Raw genomic sequence first — 21,297 nt, 5'->3', positions numbered from 1 at the left:
AACATCGACTACCTGATGCAATAGTTCACACTACACGTTAGTTCACTCCTACATTTTCCCCTTAAGACAATCTGAGAACGTTGATGTTCTAAGATTGTCTCTTGTGGTTTCATAACCGATCATCCTGTAGTGTGTGGTGTGTTACGGTAGATCGTTGTGGCGCTCCGATCTAAATCAGGGGTTTTCCCCACTGGGAGCTTAACGCAGCCTGTTGAATGTGACAGGTAGCCAATCAGAAAGGGATTCTCCTCCTGCTTTCTGAGGGAAATTACAGAGGGAATCCCAAACAGCTGACACGGAGCAACCCGAAGTCCAGCGGACATTGGAGATGATATGTGGAAACAACATTAATGTTTATAAAACATTTGGTGTAAAGAATATAGAAATGATGAGGGGAGGAGTTGGAGCCAAATTGGTACCAGTTGATGAACCCGGTAACTTTTCAGCTGTTCTTCGTTAACGTGACATAAAAAGGTTCTAATGATTTTCATTCAGTCAGGACGTTACGCTGACACTAGTGACACATGCACTGCAGGTAGATTGTAGTAAAGCATTGATTAATGCCTGGTTTTAAAATGACTTCACTGGACTTGTAGCCATTATTTTGTGCCCATTGTTGGACACCACACGACCCGATGGAACCCGATGGAACCGTTCTACCTAGGATTTCTGTCGGCTAATGTGTGATCTCTCAGGTTTTGAAAATGGGCCGACAATCGGCCGACAGCTCTAAGATGGTGTAGTGTGAACTGGACATTACACTGAGGAAATGAGGAAGGGAGGGTCAGTGGAGAGCAGCGGAGTTGAACCTTTTTTCATTCAGTGTCATCAACAGAAAGAGAAAAAGAAACGATAAAGGCTATAATTAAAATGAGGTTGATAGTTTTAATTCATCGTACGATTAATTGATTTATCGTTTATCACGACAGGCCTATGAAGGACTGCAGCAACAAACTGTTTTTAACCACAGCAGAAACTGGATCAGAGGGCTTGGCTGGTTTCAAAAGATGAATCAATCTGGTTCTGTTGAATATAATCAGCTGGTCATGTGACCCTCCTCCCTGTGGTCCAGCCTCACCTGCAGTGTCTGGAGGGCAGAGAAGAGGGCAGATGCAGGAGCAGCTCTCCGAGCATCCACCAACACCGTCAGCCCCATGGCTACAGCCTCCGCCCTGTTTCACACAGGAAGTGATGTCAGAGAGAGCCGTCGTACGGGTGAGGGCAGCGGAGCAGGATCTACCTGAGGGTGGAGATGTAGTAGCGCATGAGGCGGAGCAGCTCGGCACTCTCACAGTCTGGGTCGGACCACACAGGGCTGCAGGTGGAGACGGTGAGAAGAACCCGCCCTGCTCTGTCTCTGGTTCCTGATGGAGACGCAGCCGGCACATCAACACGCTAAACACACGCTTACAATGCTTAAACACACTAAACAGACACTACAACATGCTAACAATATTTTACGCTCCAGCATGTGTGGCAGACAGAAGGGGCCCGACCCACTGGGCCCAAACGGGCTGATCTTGTTTCTACTGCTCACCAGGCAGGCACACAGCTCCAGACCCCAGCAGCACACTCTGGAACCTGGACTGGGAGGACTGGGTTGGGGAAGCTAAGGGTTTTTCTGGTTCTTTTGGACCAAAACCAGCGTTGATGTGTAACTGGATATGGGAGCCCTCACAGCCGGAACCTGCAGAGAGACATCTGATCAGAACCAGAACCAGGTGGAGATCCAAATCAATAAAAAGTTCCTTAAAGTCCTGGACATCGCAGCAGGTCAGGGCGACCCGGGTCACAAGGACTTTCTGGATCTGGAGCTCAGAGCAGATCATCCCGAACCCGGCAGACACAAACAGGTGAGTAAGGAGGAGGAGCTACAGACAGGTGAAACGTTTCAGCCAATCAGAGATAGACAGATACAAAGACAAAAGGTGTAAAAAGGGATTCAGCCAATCAGAGGAGGAGGAGGTGAATGAGGAGGTCAGAAGGACGCTGGTGATTGGAAGAGACACTGAGGAAGAGGACAGGTGTACCTTCAGTCTGATGACCTGCAGATCTTCGTCCATCAATCTGCTCCTCTTCTTTCCCCAGGTCCTCCTGCCCTCCACTGAACACAGGAGGAGCTTCCCCAGACTCTGCTGGATCTTCACAATAAGAGTCCTGTGTTTGTTTTTCAGAATAAATGACACCCAGATGTTTTGTTGTTGAAAGGGAATCCTCAGGTTGTGTCCGGTTTTCGGAATAAGAGTCCTCAAGTTGTTCTTGTTTTTCAGAATAAGAGTTCTCAGGTAGTGTTAGTTGTGCTGGATCTTCAAAATAAGAGTCCTCATGTTTAATCTGATCTTCAAAATAAGAGTCCTCATTTTGTGTTGCATTTTCAGAATAAGAGTTTTCATGTTGTATCAGATTTTCAGAATAAGAGTCATCAAGTTGCTCTTGTTTTTCAGAATAAGAGTCTTCAGGTAGTGTTTGTTGTATTAGCTTTTCAGAATAAGAGTCTTTGGATTTGAATAGGCTTTGTTCAGTTTTAAAGTTGTTGGGGAAAACATGCCCAGAATTTAACCTCTGAGACTCAGAGGGTATTTGAAAGGAGCCAATTTCAAAATAAGAGTCTTCAGACTGTGTCTGCAATGTGCTGTCAGAATAAAAGTCATCAGTGACAGTTTCCTGTGTCTCATTTTCAGAAATAGAGCTGGCAGAGATTGTTTTTAGAGCAATATTTTCAAAATAATACTCTGCTGATTGTTTGCTTTCCGTGATGCTTTTACACTGATAATCTGGGTGTTTTGTTTTTTGGATCATATTTTCACAATATGAGTCTTCTGGGTTTATTTTCTTTATATTTTCAGAGTAAAAGTCCTTCAGGTTTGTATTTTTTGTTAGTTTTTCAGAATAAGAGCCTCCTGGATGTCTATTTTCTCCCATATATCCATAATTAGAGTTACTATGTTTGTTTTTTTCTGACATATTTTCAGAATAAGAGTCCTCTGGGAGGATTTTTTCTGTGACACTTTCACAACAATAGTCTTCTGTGTGTGTATTGTCAGACATGTTTTTACAGTACAAGGCCTCTGGGTTTAGTTTTCTCACAAACCTTTCAGAATAAGAGTCCTCAGAGTGCATTTGTTTGGTATTTTCAGAGTAAAGGTCTTTAGCTGTGTACTCTTCACATCCTGTTGCTTTCTCTATAACCTCTCCTTCTTCCTTCTGATCAACTTTCATCACTTCTTCCTTTCTTCCCAGAACCACCTCCTCCTCCTCTTCATCGCTCCTCCTCTCTTGCTGCAGTCGCTCCTCTCTTTCTGCACAGTCTGACTCCAAACCTTCATCTCTGTCATGCTTTGCCTCCTCCTCCTCACCTCCTGCAGCTGCAGCCTGCATGCTGCTCCCCCCTGCTGCGCCGCAGCCTTCTGAGGAAGAGGAGGAGGAAGGACTGAAGTTCTCTTCCAGCAGTCTGGAGCACTGCAGGGTGTGTGAGCTGGGCTTGACGGTCAACGGGTGTGTGTTGGAGTGTGGAGTGGTTCTGGTCCGGTTCTGGAGGCTGATGGACTGGGTCAGGGATCCTTTCTGTGGGCAGAAGCGTGTTGGCGCCGGTCGCAGCGGCGGCAGCAGCTCGGTCAGCTCCACGTATTCGCCCTCTGAGTCGTCGCTGCTGGCTGCTGACTGGCTGGGTGTAGCTGGGAGGGGGAGGAGCTTCCCGTCCGTCCTGGAGGGGGCAGAGCCGTGCGAGTGGCTGAGGAACTGCGGGTGGACGACGTCCTCCCAGGGCACCCTGAAGACGTCGCCCTGGGCGGACAGGACGCAACGCCGCAGCCCGGCGGCGCCGCGCCGCTCACGCTCCCGGTTCTCAGCGTCCAGCCAGGCCATGCTGAAGATGGAGGTCAGGGTCTGGGCCGGCACCTCCTGCTGCTCCGCATGGCGGCCACCCGCTGACGCGCTGACAAGGAGCAGGCGGGGAGGGACGGGGGCCCTGCAGGCCGCAGGAGCAGCAGGAGGAGAAAGCAGCAGGTAGAAGTCTCCTGGATGGAGGAGGAGCGGATCCAGAGGACAAAGATGGACGACTATCTTCTCATGGAGGCAGAGAGGCCAGCCGGGATGACGGAACAGCAGGCCAGAGAACGGAGCCTGGAGGAGGGGGGGTGTGGATAAAACAGGAGGGGGCGGGGTCAGAAGGAGGGGGTGGGGACAGTCATCAGGACAAACACGATCCTCCTCTCCTGTTCTCAATAAATAAAAAGTGACTCCATGATGGACGGACACAAAGTCTGACTAAAGCATTCAGAGCACTTTAACTTTTCCTCACCAACCAGCCTGAGCTTACTGGGAACAAACCACAGCAGAACTGAGAGCTGGAAGGAGAATTATCATTCATGTCTGATCTGAAAAGTGCGGTGTGCAGGCCTTCTGGAGTTTATCTCCATCTACTGGAAACTTTTCTCTATTCTGCTGAGTAAAGTAAAAATTCTATCACCTGAAGAACATTTCCAGGATTAAAGGACTAATGTCTCAGCCAGATCTAGAGAAACTCATCCATGCCTTTATCTTCAGCCGTATTGATTATTGCAACAGCAAATCAATCAAACAGCTGTAGCTGATCCAAAGTGCTGCTGCTTGAGTTCTGACTAAAACCAGGAAGATAGAGCACATAACACCAGTTTTAAAGTCTCTCCACTGGCTCCCTGTAGATCAAAGAATAGACTTTAAAATACTGTTGTTAGTTTATAAATCACTGAATGGTTTAGCACCACAATACATTAAAGATCTGCTGCTGTTGTATCAACCTTCCAGAACTCTCAGGTTCTGGTTCTGGTTCTGCTCTGCATCCCCAGAACCAGAACCAAACAAGGAGAAGCAGCATTCAGCATCTATGCACCAAAAATCTGGAACAAACTTCCAGAAAACTGTAAAACAGCTGAAACACTGACTTCCTTTAAATCTCAATAAAAAACAACCTATTTAGGATTTTATTAGAAACGTAATCAATTATAAATTTTATTGATGGAATCTGACTTGATGTCGTGTTTTGATTATTGATTCTATGTTTCATTGTGTTTCTGTGTTTGATTTGATGTAAAGCACTTTGAAATGCCTTGCTGCTGAAATGTGCTACACTAATAAAGTTTGATTGATTGATTGATTGATTGATTGATTTATTAAAACATCTCCAGCTCAGGGAGGTTGCAGTCTGGACTTTGAGTAGGCCACTCCAACACATGAATCTGCTCATTGCCATAGCAATGTGTTTGTTTGGGAGCATGGTAGTGGCAGCACTGTGATGTGGGCCTGTGTCTGCAGGCAGAGAAGGTTGGAGACAAAACGTCCGGACATCATTTTATAAATCAGTTTTATTCACTGAAACTAAGGATGTCAATTTCTTTTTTATTCATGTAAAAACAGTCGATTATGAAAAGCTGCCAGATATTCAAAGTTTCATGTTTTCTAGAAACGTTGCTAAAAGCATCAACTCTGTTTCCTGTTTTAATAGGCAGAAAAAACAGAAGGACATTCTGAGGCCTAGGGGTTAAAGGTCAATGCCCTTCTTTTTCTCTAACACTGAAATCGTTGCTTTGCATGTTTAAATCACTTCATGTTTCTGTGTGGGGGTCAAAGGTTGAGGGGTGTATGGACAGTCGTCCACAGGAACTCACGCAGGCATCCTGCTGCAGGTTCTGCAGGAAGTGCTTGGAAGGAAGCAGGAAGTGGAAGAGGTAGCGGAGGCCGTCTCCACGGTAACAGCTGTCCACCACGGCGAGAACCTGAGGCAGCAGGGTGGGGGCCGAGGTCTGGAAGGGCGGGAAGACGGCGGCCAGCGCCTTCTGGACGCACACGTCCAAAGATTCAGAGTCCTGCAGGAGAAACAACAGGGAGGACATGTGGACCTGGACCGGACCAGAACCAGAGAGGAGAGGAAGAAGGGAGGAAGAGGAAGAGGAGAGGGAGAGGAAGAGGAGAGGAAGATGAGAGGAAGAGGAAGAGGAGAGGGAGAGGAAGAGGAGAGGAAGATGAGAGGAAGAGGAGTACAGAGGACCTCCCACTCTGAGCTGATTATGACTTCCTGCTGTGAATCAATAACCGATCAGTTAGCAGGAGGTCAAAGGTCAGAGCAGACCACTTCCAGCTGCTTTACCCACAGCAGGAACACAGAGAGCGCCCCTACAGGCCCGACTGAACACTGAGGGTTCTGGTTCTGGTTCTGCTGGTTTGGACGGATGCCCGCAGGGCTGTGATTCATCCTGATGACAGAACCGGTTCCTGCTGGGCGTGGAGCAGCAGGTCAACATGTCCCAACATCAGTCTGCAGGACAGGAACTCTGTTCCCTGATGGGCTGGGATTCAGGCTCCCTGCTGGGTCAAAGGTCACGGCTCCCTAATGAGGAAACCTCAGGAGGATGAGGCGCCCTCTGTCCTCTGGATGAAAGCAACTAGAGCTTCTCCAGAGAAACGTGGCCGACGTCGTCATGGAAACATCTTGGTATGCTAGCTGAGATGATGTTAGCAGGCAGGAGACGGTTCAGTAGTCAGAATGAAACCAGTGAATCTGAAGATCTTTCATCCACCAAACGTCCTCCTTCCTGCCTCCAGCAGCTTCACAATGTTCTGCTGCACCTGTGGCCAGCTCCTACTCTAACTGGTAGCACAGAGCACAGATACAACTTCCTGCTAACCTTCACAATAAAAGCCTGAATCCTAACAATGCTCTGCGGCTCATTAAAACCCGGCGTAGTTTCCTCTGGAGGCTTAGCGTTCAAATGTTGCTGAAAGCAAACAACTTTCAAAAACTGAAACTTGAAAAATAAAATCCATTTCAAAAATCTAACTTTTCGATTAAAACATACGTTTTGAGAGTAGTTTACAGCGTGTATACAATAGTTGAACCTACATTTATGTAGCTTTTCTAACCTGAAATGAGTTTTGAAAATAACTTTAATGAACTTCATTCTTTTCAAATGCAGGGCAGAGCACGGACTAACGGGAGCACGGACTAACGGTAGCACGGACTAACGGGAGCACGGACTAACGGTAGCACGGACTAACGGTAGCATGGACTAACGGGAGCACGGACTAACGGGAGCACGGACTAACGGTAGCATGGGCTAACGGTAGCACGGGCTAACGGTAGCACGGGTTAACGGTAGCACGGGCTAACGGTAGCATGGGCTAACGGTAGCACGGACTAACGGTAGCACGGACTAACGGTAGCACGGACTAACGGTAGCATGGACTAACGGGAGCACGGACTAACGGGAGCACGGACTAACGGTAGCACGGACTAACGGTAGCACGGACTAACGGTAGCATGGACTAACGGTAGCATGGACTAACGGGAGCACGGACTAACGGTAGCACGGGCTAACGGTAGCACGGGTTAACGGTAGCACGGGCTAACGGTAGCATGGGCTAACGGTAGCACGGACTAACGGGAGCACGGACTAACGGGAGCACGGGCTAACGGGAGCACGGGCTAACGGTAGCACGGGTTAACGGTAGCACGGGTTAACGGTAGCACGGGCTAACGGTAGCACGGGCTAACGGTAGCACGGACTAACGGGAGCACGGACTAATGGTAGCACGGACTAATGGTAGCACGGGCTAACGGGAGTACGTGAAAATGATAGAGTAGGCTAACAGTAGCATGGGCTTACAGGGTAACGAGTAGCATGGATCCTCTCTAGTTTGATATGACTTGTTGATAGATGAGATAGAGTTTTCAAAGTGGGGTGTGCTGTGGTGGCGTAGGGGATAATGCGACCCATGTTTGGAGGCCTTGAGTCTTTGATGCGGCTGTCGTGGGTTTGACTCCCGGACCTGACAATGTTTGCTGCATGTCTTCCCCCCATAGAAGGGACTCTAGAGCCAGAAAAGACCCCTGGAGAGGTAAAAATAAGAAAACAAAAAGTTTTGAAGGTGCCGCTTGGCTTCAGATTTTTATAAAAGTGTTTGTTTAAAACCAGGGCCTCCTCTCAGAGCTGCCCTCCTCACAGCTTGAATAAAGACTTTTATTCTTCTTTTCTTGAATCTGTTGGGATCTCCACTGCGATCCGATCCAGAAGGATCTCCACAGCAGGCTGCACTAAAGTAGGTCAGAGGGCAAATCCCTTCCCACTGGTGTCACCTTCCAATGTTGGGGGGGGGGGGTTCCCACACGGCGGCGCCGTCAGGCTTCATGTTTCAGACCTGAGCAGGACCGACCCGACCTGACAAGGACTACTTCCTGCTTCTGAACATCTGGACCAATGAGAGGCCGGAACCGCAGAGACATCTGACCCAACAGGCATCGTGAAGACGGCTTCCAGAAGGACCCAGAGTGTGGAAAATACGATCCACATGGTGACCTGGCGCCGGCGGGGAGAAACCAGTCTGCTCTGGGTCCACCAGAACCACAGACCGGGATCAGTCCTTTGCAGCAACGCAACGCTCAGCAACGCAACGCTCAGCAACGGAATGCTCAGCAACGTTGTGTTGAATGTCAACACTTTCACTTTATCCACATCACAGGGTCCAGAACCGGGTCCAGAACCGAACCATCAGACCTGATCAGAAACAGAGAACCGATCACCTGCAGCTGCCTGGACTGCAGCAGTCAGACCAGAACATTCTGAAGAACCCAACAGAACCCATCTGGATCAGAACCAACCCAACCATTCTGAGCTCAGATTCAGCTGCCATCAACCAATCAGAACTCATGGCCCTCCCCACCTGTGATGTCGTCAACCTGCTCAGACAGCAGTCTCTCAGGTGGATCTCGTTCCACAGGGCTAAACTGGGAGTTCTGTCAGAACCATTGACCTCTGACTGGACCCACATTAGTTCTGGTTCCTGTTGTGGCTCCTTGAGCAGGTCTCAGCATGTTTCAGTCAGCACTCCCAGATTACCTGACGTCTCCATGGTAACGGCACTTCGCCCTGCTCAGGTGTGTGTAATCGTCAGAGTGAGTCACTGTTTTCACTTGTTGTGTTGGCGAAACAAAGAGTCATTTCAGAGTCACGCTGGAGCCGACGCCGGGTCCAGGTTCTGGTTCTGAACAGAGCAGCAGAGACGGGACAAGGGGAGGACGGATGGTCACCGTTGCCATGGTGACGATGATAAACTAGAGCCTGATGCCTGCAAAGACCAAAACCTGAGGAGGTTTAGTGTCACTACTGTGGTTCAGCAATATGAATATGAATCTATTTAAAGAATAGACGCATCTCTTAGTCATTTCAATTCATTAATTACTTTAATTTTTTTTTACCAAATTAATCTCTTTTTCTCTTTTTTGCACCCGTCCCCTGCTGGAACCTTTGTATTCACGTGTTTCTGGTACGTCTCTAAATTTGACGCACAGCTACATCGCTAACGATGGAAGCGGCTCCTCTGGTCTCATGGGGGGGTTAATGTCTGCCTCTAAGCGATCTGATTGGACGCTGGGGACCGTTGCTCTGTTCGGGTTGCGCTAACAGCAGTTAGCATTAGAAACTTCTAGATTGGAATCATGATGGGAAATAAAGTTTTCACTGCTGCCCATCAAACCACAAACATCCCATAATAACCTGCCCAGCAACAGGAAGCTCTAACAGGTGGTTCTGTTCTGCAGAACCAGCACCAGGCTGTGGGTTGTGATGCTCTGGTTCTGATCCGAAGGTGGCAGAACCTCCCAGTCTGACTGGATCGGCTCAGCTGCAGGAGTACCAGCTGACCTGCCTCCACCTGTTACAGCACTGGACCATGGAGTGGTTCTGCTCCACCGGGCCGGGTTCTGGTGTTTGACCTGACTTTCTGATCCTTGCTGCTCACAGCTACACACACCTCATATCCAATGTTGAATCCCTAACACACACACACACACACACACACACACACACACACACACACACACACACACTGGTGGAACCCAACACCCCTGCTGCTCCCCCAGCTAAACTCCCCTCAGTCCAGCCGTCCGGAGCTACAGGCAGTGTGTGTGTGTGTGTGTGTGTGTGTGTGTGTGTGTGTCTGTGTGTGTGTGTGTGTGTGTGTCTGTGTGTGTGTGTCTGTGTGTGTGTGTGTCTGTGTGTGTCTGTGTGTGTGTGTCTGTGTGTGGAGGCCTTACCATGCTGTCTGCAGTGTGTTGTCAGGGGACATTACTCCAGTTTGACTCCATGATCCCAGTCTGTCCCAGTCTGTCTCTCGGAGCGTCTCGTGCCGTCAGCGCTGAGCGCTGCGCTAAGCTCCGCCTCCCAGCTGTCAGCCCTTCATGGATCCTCCCTCCTATTCCTCCCCTCTGCTGCCCCCTGCTGGCTGTGGCAGAACCTAAAATCCAAACTGGATCAGAACCTGCATTACAGACGGCCTCACTGGGTCAGAACCGCTGGAAGAGACAGAGACTTCAGGATCATTTTACCTCAATAAATAAATGCTTTTATTGTGAAAACCATGTCACATGACCAGTCCAACAAAACCAGAATGAATCGGAACAGCGGGTCGGCTGCTGGTTCTGATGCGGGTCAGGACATTCATGATGGTCTCTGACTGAAAACCAGTGAACAGCACCAGGAAGTGGGTCATGATGGTCCGACTTTGTTTCCAGACAATGTCTGTAAACCTTTAACATCTCAGACTGGGAATGAAATGGGCCACTCCCAGTCGAGCTGACCAGAGCAGCGCCAGTGAAACCAGTGCTGGTTTCCATGGAGCTGCTGGGAGTCAGTGTGTGGTTTCCATGAGCCACAGAGAAAAACTTCTTTCAGGATCTCTGAGGGGGAAACTAAGTGGCAGCAGCACAATGAGGCTGGTCGCCTTTACTGGGAGCACTGGGGACATGCAGGAGCCTGTCTGCTGGGACCAGAGAAACTCAGAAACATCCTTAAAGGAAAAGTTCCTCATCCCTCATCAACGCCGTGTCTCCAGTTAACCAATCAGATCAGGGATCTCATCAGGGATCCAATCAGAACTCAGTCACAAAGAAAGCCAGAACACACACCTGGGGGGGAGGTATATTAACACACACACACACACACACACACGAATCATCAGCACATGCACAACTGGGACAGACTGGGACCAACTGGGACATGGTCTGCAGAGTGTTTATCTTTAAACAACACAAAACTCCAGAACTATCAGAACCAGGTAAACGGGTCTGTGGTTCTGGTAGGAAGCTTGGAGAACGTGACGGGTCAGGCTGAGCTCCTGCAGCTTCACGTCTCAGAACATTTCAGGACGAGTCGGGGCAGAGACGCCCAGATGTTTCCTCAGAAGAGGAAAGAGAGGAGGAGAGATTACAGCCCGCGCGCACACACACACACACACACACACTCACACACACACACTCACACACACACTCACACACACACTCACACACACACGCACACACACACACACACACACACACTCACGCACACACACCTGAGCCTGCAGCTCATTGTTCTCATACTTTAGAAAAAATTTGACAGTGTAATTCTGTCTCCATGGGAAGCGCTCTCTGGATCCGTTCATACAAGAACCAGAACCAGAACCAGAACCAGAACCAGAACCAGAACCAGGCTGGAGACCATGATGACAAAATGGCACCCTTAAAGGATCCACAACCTTCTGAACATGAAATATCTGCTGAAACAAGCTAACGCCATCAGCTTGGGAGCTACTGATGTTTATACTAGCAGGAGCTAACATTATTAGCTAGAGCTAAAGACATTAGCAGGAGCTAACACTGTGAGAAAAAGATTCGATGGTGATGCTAACTGCTAACAGCTTCTGTTAGAATCTAGTTTATTTTCTGGTTGGATTCCCATACACGGCGGTCCGGTTCAGACAGAGGACCCTGTTCATATAACAAATATATTTGTTAAAACTGTCACCATGTTTGCTATGAGACAGATAATCTGAGAACAGATCCATCTCCTCCCTGATCTGCTATAATCAGAGCCAGGAGGTGGGGCTTAGCGCTGTCAATCAACCTTATGTACTCACTGCTCATTGTGCTAATGGCAGAGAAACAACTTATTTTACTTCCATGTGTTTCTGGGATCAGGCACTTATGACGTCCGGCGCTGTCTTTGCGGAAAGAAAGGTTTTATTTACCTTCAAACAAATAACCCTCGTTGTGTCACTCGGTGCATAACACTCCTCCCAAAAAGACACGTTCAAGGAACACACATAAACTGTAACATTCAATGACGTCTAGGAAATATCAGTACCAGGGATCAAGGCAGGAGACAGACAAAACCAAGCTCTGAAGGAATGAACAAACCACAACGAAGAATTAACTTATTATACACAAAACAAAATGGGGGACGTGCGAACTACAACACACACATCAGACACACTTCCAAGAGCGATCCGACCAACAAACTGTCTCTCTGTGCCAGCTAGCCGTAGCACTCATGACAGGCTGGCTGTGGTGAACCAGCTGTAACAGAGCAAGGCGGAGGGTGTGAGCAGCGAATACACAAGCATGACTGACGGTGCTAAGAACCTCCTTATTCTGACTGGTTGTGGCTGAGGGGTATATTTCTGCAGTAAGCACTGGGAACACTGGGAGCACTGGGAGAAGAAGCCATCAGCACAAAGTGAGTTTCAACAAAAATATGAAAACATTTCTAATAAAAGTGGCAAAGTGCAACTTTAAAAAAACATGGCAGCTTTAAAACATTCCTGAAATGTTCCATCAGTTTCCATGAAGATCATCTGATCCTCCTCCCAGCAGCACCAGTACCAGCCTGCTGCTGGTCCCAGTTCTCACCTCAACCTGAGCAGCTGCAGCAGCTGGGATTATTTCTGGAGCATAATCTGTCAGGGAAAATTATTATTAATGAGCAGACAGGGGACCTCAGAGCTTTATCAGGCTCTTATTGTGAAGTTCTGCTAAACATATGCCCTCCTGTTACTGGGAATAGGTACAATAAGACAAGCTGGTAACCAGTTAAACCATTAAACCAGACCAGAAAGCATCCAGTCTGGTGGTTCTGGTCAGAGCTCTGCAGGTCAGCTCCATGTTTCTGCTGATCAACAGGTCGGTACAGTGTCTGACTGCAGGACCTCCCTGCACCACCCGGGTCAGTCCAGCAGAACCCCCAGAACCACTCAGCAGAACCAGAACCAGAACTGGTCTCCAAAGGATCAAAGTTAGGAAACTTCAGCAGCTCCTGAGCAGCTGTGTGTTTTTTCTCTCAGCCCAGTCAGAGCCTGAAACAGGAGAAACAAAACACTCACCCCGTCTGGACTTCAGCTCGTCTCAGACCGGACCGGGCCGCTCCGAACCGGGCCCCCCCCAAACAACAACAGGCGCTCCAAATGTGCAGAGCGAGGCGGCGGAGCAGCAGCATGTGTTCAGAGAAGCAGCAGCTCTCAGTCTGCAGCTCAGACGGCTCCACCCCTCGACTCACTGTGGGAGCATCACACTCAACTGCTAACACACACACACACACACACACACACACACACACACACACATCAACCCTCTCTCTCACTCTGTGCTGGCAGCAGTTGAGACGACATTCTTTGGACAGAAGATCTGGTCTTTAAATAGAGCAGCAGAGCTGCAACAGCTTCAGGTCTGCAGCAGCTGAGGGGGAGAACGTTCTCCACACGGGAACCAAGCGGACCGGGAACCAAGCGGACCGGGAACCAACCAGACCGGGAACCAAGCGGACCGGGAACCAACCAGACCGGGAACCAACCAGACCGGGAACCAACCAGACCGGGAACCAACCAGACCGGGAACCAACCGGACCGGGAACCAACCAGACCGGGAACCAACCGGACCGGGAACCAAGCGGACCGGGAACCAAGCGGACCGGGAACCAAGCGGACCGGGAACCAACCAGACCGGGAACCAACCGGACCGGGAACCAACCAGACCGGGAACCAACCGGACCGGGAACCAAGCGGACCGGGAACCAAGCGGACCGGGAACCAACCAGACCGGGAACCAAGCGGACCGGGAACCAAGCGGACCGGGAACCAAGCGGACCAGGAACCAACCAGACCAGGAACCAAGCGGACCGGGAACCAAGCGGACCGGGAACCAAGCGGACCGGGAACCAAGCGGACCAGGAACCAACCAGACCAGGAACCAACCGGACCGGGAACCAAGCGGACCGGGAACCAAGCGGACCAGGAACCAACCAGACCAGGAACCAACCGGACCGGGAACCAAGCGGACCGGGAACCAACCAGACCAGGAACCAACCAGACCGGGAACCAAGCGGACCGGGAACCAAGCGGACCGGGAACCAACCAGACCAGGAACCAACCAGACCGGGAACCAAGCGGACCAGGAACCAACCAGACCGGGAACCAAGCGGACCGGGAACCAAGCGGACCGGGAACCAACCAGACCAGGAACCAACCAGACCGGGAACCAAGCGGACCGGGAACCAAGCGGACCGGGAACCAAGCGGACCGGGAACCAAGCGGACCGGGAACCAACCAGACCGGGAACCAAGCGGACCGGGAACCAAGCGGACCGGGAACCAAGCGGACCAGGAACCAACCAGACCGGGAACCAACCGGACCGGGAACCAAGCGGACCGGGAACCAAGCGGACCGGGAACCAAGCGGACCTGGTTCTGTCTGGTTTTATTGTTCAAACCTAATCAATAGCAGCGAACCACATTTATCCTCAGACAATAGCAAACACACTAAATAAATACAGTACAAATTACAGGAAACCCTCATTCGATTAAGGTGACGGTTTCATTTCCTCAGTTTTCATCGCTCAGTGCACTGAATGCATGAAATGCCTGTTGGATCAGCAGATTGACTCCAGACAGTTTGATTATTGATCAGGTGATCAGGTGTGGAGACAATCAGGTCCATCAGTAGCTGCATCCAGGTGAGCCGCTACCTGAGGAGAACATGGATCCATTGATCAGAGATCAGATTGATCAGATTGATCTGCTGGTTTATCAGCATTTAGATTCATCCAGACTGATCATCCTGGAGCTCTGAGCAGAACTTACAGCTGGACCGGTACCGGTCAGCGCATCTAGATGTACGGTAGGAACCAGTACGGTAGGAAACCCTGGCGAGGTAGCACAGGTGGATAGAACAGCCGGCGCCACTGAAGGTCGGCCAGGCGGTTTAGTGCAGGCATGTCGGTTGGTTCAACATGATCCCTCACTGCAGGGGGCGCTGTGACACTGCTGCTCAAACATTTACACTTGCATTCATTTATTTCCTCTATTTCATTTTTCTCTTTAAATTTAAATAATTTTATTTTTTGTGAGCAGACCTCATGTGCTCTGATAAAATATTAATTTATATTTATATAACATAACTATTATAAACACTGCTACAAGTAAGGACTGTTGCCATGGTTACTGGGACACATGGCAGCATTTCAGGTGTTTAAGACATATTTATGGAGGCGGACCAGTAGAACCAACAGAACCAGTAGAACCAACAGAACCAGTAGAACCAACAGAACCAGTAGAACCAGCTGGAACCAGTAGAACCAACAGAACCAGTAGAACCAACAGAACCAGTAGAACCAACAGAACCAGTAGAACCAACAGAACCAGTAGAACCAGCTGGAACCAGTAGAACCAACAAAACCAGTAGAACCAACAGAACCAGTAGAACCAGCTGGAACCAGTAGAACCAGCTGGAACCAGTAGAACCAACAAAACCAGTAGAACCAGCTGGGACCAGTAGAACCAGCTGGGACCAGTGGAACCAACAGGACCAGTAGAACCAACAGAACCAGTAGAACCAGCTGGTACCAGTAGAACCAACAGAACCAGTAGAACCAGCTGGTACCAGTAGAACCAACAGAACCAGTAGAACCAGCTGGGACCAGTGAAACTGTTGAGAGATCAGAGGACGATCTGCTGGAAGCCTGACTAAACCAATCACATGGATCTGATCGATCTGGAGATGTATCAGCTCTCCAGCTGTCCTGCTCATCCTCTGATGCAGCCATTATGCGACGCAGCGTGTCGCCGCTCACGTGACCCGTCTGTGGTTCAGAACGGTGGGTTCTGGTAACCAACAACAAGCAGCAGCTGTGCCCCGAGCGCGGCCTGGCAGGCAGCTCATCAGAGGAATGTGAGCAGGTTTTCCGGCTCAGGGAGCAATGAGCGGGCAGCCAATGAGGCGCCGGACAAGGCCTGCAGCTAAAGCCCAGAGAAAAGCTTCATTCCTGAAGCTGATCCCCACAGAAACACAGAGAAATCTGCAGCCGCAGTAATTCCTGCAGGCGCACAGCGCAGGCAGGGTCCAACAGGAGAATCTCTGGAACACTAATCACCACACCACCACGTTTACACTGAAACCGTTGAATAAAGTGACGTGAGGCAACCAGCTATTGGCCAGCTTAACACTCATCATCATCATCATCATAGCGGCAGCAACAACAGCAGCAGCAACCATGCTGCAGCAGTTAGGGCATTGGAGCGGCATCTAGGGCATCTCCATTCCTGCTCTGGTCCGCCTCACAGACTCAGCCTGCAGGAACGGCCCCAGAAGGTCTGCTGAGCAGGACGTGTTCCCACATGTCATTAGCTGCATTCCAGCAACGTGTGCTTCACATTTTGAAGCATCGCATAGAAACAGTTGATGGAAACGGGGGAATTTGACATAAATTCCTCAATTTCATGATAAAAATTCTTGTGCTTGCCTGAAGTGGTTTTCTGAAAGAGTTGTTGTGCTAAAGTGCAGCAGGAAACAGATGAGTTTCATATCCTAATGGAGCAAACGCTGCCCTCTACTGGTGGGACTGTGCCTTACCAGAGGAACCAAACCCTGAGCCATTAAAGGGATCCATGATTAGTTATAAAAATAGATCTTATTTGGGAAATATTTATCTTAGATGTAAAAGCAATACAGTAATAACACTGTAGGTTGTTTAGTTTTTATACATTTTACTTAAATATTGTCACATGAATGTCGCCATGTTGTTCACGCTGCAATGCATTCTGGGTAAATGACGTGTAATGGTCCAACTGCCTGGCTCCTCCAGCTACAACAGAGATGAGTAACGTTATTAAACCTTTTTAATTCGAACCAAAGCGCATTGAAACCGATCAGAACTAGAAATAACAAGAGGTGAATTTGAGGAGCAAGCAGAGGAAGAGGAAGAGTTGGCCGTAGGAGCTGCTGCTGCCTTCAGGTTCATAATGAAACAATGAATGAGACTCACCTCTGGTCACTGTGTGGTCCAGTAAGTACTATAGCTCTGTCCGGTTCGGCAACAGCTGTTTGGTGGTGGTTTCACATTCAGTACCGGTGATATAGCTCCGTTAGCATTCCCAGCGGTAATAGCTCCGTTAGCATTCCCAGCGGTATTGGCTATGTTAGCATTCCCAGTGGTAATAGCTCCGTTAGCATTCCCAGCGGTAATACCGCCGTTAGCATTCCCAGCGGTAATGGCTATCTTAGCATTCCCAGCGGTAATACCTCCGTTAGCATTCCCAGCGGTAATGGCTCCGTTAGTATTCCCAGCGGTAATAGCTCCGTTAGCATTCCCAGCGGCAATGGCTATCTTAGCATTCCCAGCGGTAATACCTCCGTTAGCATTCCCAGCGGCAATGGCTATCTTAGCATTCCCAGCGGTAATACCTCCGTTAGCATTCCCAGCGGTAATGGCTATCTTAGCATTCCCAGTGGTAATAGCTCCGTTAGCATTCCCAGCGGTAATAGCTCCGTTAGCATTCCCAGCGGTAATAGCTCCGTTAGCATTTCCAGCAGTAATAGATCCGTTAGCATTCCTAGTTGTAATAGCTCCATTAGCTTTCCCAGCAGTAATAGCTCCGTTTGGATTCCCAGCGGTAATGGCTATGTTAGCATTCCCAACGGTAATAGCTCTGTTAGCATTCCCAGTGGTAATAGCTCTGTTAGCATTCCCAGCGGTAATAGCTCCGTTAGCATTTCCAGCGGTAATAGGTGCGTTAGCATTCCCAGCGGTAATAGCTCTGTTAGCATTCCCAGCGGTAATGGCTATGTTAGCATTTACAGTGGTAATAGCTCTGTTAGCATTCCCAGCGGTAATGGCTCCGTTAGCATTCCCAGCGGTAATAGCTCCGTTAGCATTTCCAGCAGTAATAGGTCCGTTAGCATTCCTAGTTGTAATAGCTCCATTAGCTTTCCCAGCGGTAATAGCTCCGTTTGGATTCCCAGCGGTAATGGCTATGTTAGCATTCCCAACGGTAATAGCTCTGTTAGCATTCCCAGTGGTAATGGCTATGTTAGCATTTCCAGTGGTAATAGCTCTGTTAGCATTCCCAGCGGTAATAGCTCCGTTAGCATTTCCAGCGGTAATAGTTGCGTTAGCATTCCCAGCGGTAATAGCTCTGTTAGCATTCCCAGCGGTAATGGCTATGTTAGCATTTCCAGTGGTAATAGCTCTGTTAGCATTCCCAGCGGTAATAGCTCTGTTAGCATTCCCAGCGGTAATGGCTATGTTAGCATTTCCAGTGGCAATAGCTCTGTTAGCATTCCCAGCGGTAATAGCTCCGTTAGCATTTCCAGCGGTAATAGCTCTGTTAGCATTCCCAGTAGTAGTTTTTTAGCTCGTTAAGGTAACGATCACCTGTGAGAGCCTTTGTTGGTTCTGCTGGTATAAATGGCTCAAAGTGCTGTGGAGAAATGTCCAGGGACCAGATTAGGTCCTTCGTTGTGTTCCACTCCGGCTCTCCCGCTGAGCTCTCCTTTCTTTCATATGGGAAATTATCCAGATTCGCCTCAAATTTTTATTTTTTATCACAGCCGATAGTAACATAGTGTATGGAAGTAAATATGTGCCGTCAGAATTTGAATAAAAAATACCTCTGAAATTTGAATGTTGTATATTAGTGCTTACTTTTTCAGTATTAAAATAAATTCAGAATATATTTTTAACCTAAAAAAAAATTCAATGTCATTATTTTTGCAGTAAAAAAATTCGTGTAAATTTTTTACATGGTTGCAATTTTCAGTTATTAAAAAAATTCACATTCCTATTTCAAAGTGATCAAATTTTCAATATACATATTTTTCACAGTTTAAATTTTCAGTGTTAAAAAATTCAGCATATAAAAAATTCAACTTTTCAAAATTCGTTGTGCTCAAATTCGCCGTCTCAAATTCAGCGTCTAAAAATTCGCTGTAAAAATGGCCAAGGTTACTTCAGGTCACAGACATTAGCAATGGATGTCCGAGTCCAACATCCACCTAATCACGTGACACAACCGTCATATTGAAGAAATACCAGCATCACCCAGGCTGGCGACCATGGAAACGACATAAACCCAACGGTGAGTTTAATGCTTTCATATTTCTATAGTATATTTTATTTTGTGCATGAAGTTTGATACATTATCTTAAAGCCTGATTTAAAACACGGTTTGGGCCGTTGTTAATCTTACAAATTGTAGATTTATTTGTGTTTTATATAGTTTCTATAATTTTAATGAGAGAAGAGCACAGTAGGATTGCCATCCCTTTCGTAAAATACGGAATCGCCCGTAACGAGACGCGATTTGTTCGGTATTTCTGTATGTCCGACAGTAACGCCTATCACATGCATATAAACATTTAGTGTAAATAATAATTACAAAAAATAAAACACAAGACATGTTAAGCTCAGCTAATGTGGCGGGAGCTAGTAAGGACCCCAGAACGCTTTGGACCATTGATGATGTCACGGTTGCCTAGAAACACTAGGGTGCAAAAGAGGGTTAGCAGTCGTGGTGAGCCGTTCTCAACCTGCGTCTTTTTAAAACGTCCTCAACCGATACTCTACCATGTCCTAGCAAAGATACAGGAGAGGGAAGACACACATGCCAGGCTGAACAGTGTCAGTGAGGATGAATGCTAGCAATTGTAAAAAAAAATTAAGAGGGAAACTGAAGAAATTATACTGTCTCTTTATTCTTTAAAACTTATGGTACTGCAGTTTTAGTTTCTCTAGTGAAATAGAATGACACTTTCCATCTGCTAGATCCTTATTTTAATTTCTGAAAGGTGGGAACCCTACAGCACAGAGCTTTCCTGAGTAAAAGTGATCATTCTCATGAAGTGTAAATTTCTTTTTAACTAATCCTTTTTCAACTGCTACTTTGTCTTTTATATATTTTGTGACTACAGGGTAGTCAGGATGCTATTGTTGAATCTGCAAGCCACTTACTTAATTTACTAACTGAAAGACCACGGAGTGGAGGAAGAGGAGACATGATGAAATTCTGGACTGGATGGGAAAATCTGCCAGCAAGTCTGTCTGTGGAGATTGTTCGTGGAAACTACAAAACACTAAGAATTCCTTGTCACTACTGGAATTACAACTCTTTCAGTGAGGATTTTGTAGCATGCATTTCCTCTACGCAGTCTGGCTTTGGCTTGCTTTGAGTGATTGACCTGTTAAAAATAAATAAATAAATAAATAAAAAACAATCTACATTTAAGCTGTAGCAGTTCTTTGTTTGTGAATCAGTTTGTTAAAACAAAACAGTTTTGTTGAAATGTAGAATCAATTCAATTTTCTGATTTTTGTCAGATCACAAGTTCGATACATATGTTTAAATGTGATCATATGTATTACTCATTAGAGCGACAACATTGCTGTTACTCTAATTTCTCTAGTTTTGTCAAATTCAAAACTAGAGGAACTAGAATAACACAATGTTCAGAGTAGATATTTCATTTCTCTGAGTCAGTACTGTTTGTACAGGCAGTTTTAAATATGAAACTGAAATTGTTTTTTTATGCAAAATTTTATTGAATGTACTTAGATGAGTTCATATATGCTTTAGGTATTAGAAAATAAACAACATAAGACAAAACTTTTTCTGATTCTTATAATTGAAGTAATGTAAAGCAATACAAAAATGTACAAATGTACCTAATGGGTTCCTTTTGAGTAAAGAAAAAAAACAAATTACAAATTTAGAACATTTTTGTTCTCTGACATGTCTACCATAAAAGCACTAAAATTCACCTCTGTGGTAACATGATCAGCATTTTGCTTTACATTTCATAAATGGTGAATTTTTAAACTGGCACGGAAGCGTATTGCTGTCACAGGAAAAAAAATTGAGCGCTATCACGTTATAACGTCATATGTATCTTATTAAAATGTGATAGTTATCTTGTTAAAACATGATTGCCTTTGGTGATTTTGGTTGCTTGGTTACAAACAGCCGTTTGCCGTTATTCAGCTATTGTTATTAAATAAAAATCTGAACATAAAATGTTCAGCAAATACATCTGAGCCTCCGTTATAATCTTAATAACCTCTGTCAAGGCACCGTGGGGTTCAGGAATTGGATGATGTGCGACCAAGAACCCAGAGCAGGTTAGGAGTCATGTTGCTTCAGTTCGAAGTGGGTGATTGTCCCAGCCACTGCAGAAAGTATCCAGATCATC

At 47.4% G+C, this 21,297-nt stretch overlaps 1 protein-coding gene across 6 annotated transcripts in view; it reads right to left on the bottom strand.

Moving 5' to 3' along the window:
• The window catches only part of plekhg4 (pleckstrin homology domain containing, family G (with RhoGef domain) member 4), a 40,738-nt gene that overhangs the window by 15,668 nt on the left and 3,773 nt on the right, over window positions 1–21,297 (bottom strand). For 3 of the 6 annotated variants that reach the window (XM_044103361.1, XM_044103342.1, XM_044103368.1), the window contains 5 exons: window positions 5,646–5,843; window positions 2,031–4,122; window positions 1,538–1,687; window positions 1,241–1,364; window positions 1,079–1,172 (listed from right to left, as the gene is read on the bottom strand). In XM_044103361.1, coding sequence (XP_043959296.1) covers window positions 1,079–1,172; window positions 1,241–1,364; window positions 1,538–1,687; window positions 2,031–4,122; window positions 5,646–5,843 — 2,658 coding nt within the window. Of the gene's footprint in view, window positions 1–1,078; window positions 1,173–1,240; window positions 1,365–1,537; window positions 1,688–2,030; window positions 4,123–5,645; window positions 5,877–10,066; window positions 10,244–21,297 lie in introns of those variants that run through there. The other 3 variants (XM_044103347.1, XM_044103354.1, XM_044103375.1) reach the window with 3 other exon arrangements.

This window comes from Gambusia affinis, linkage group LG02 (assembly GCF_019740435.1).
Source record: "Gambusia affinis linkage group LG02, SWU_Gaff_1.0, whole genome shotgun sequence".
NCBI lineage: Eukaryota > Metazoa > Chordata > Actinopteri > Cyprinodontiformes > Poeciliidae > Gambusia > Gambusia affinis.
The sequence above is the reverse complement of the archived record's forward strand: the minus strand, read 5'-3'. Positions and strand labels throughout refer to the sequence as shown.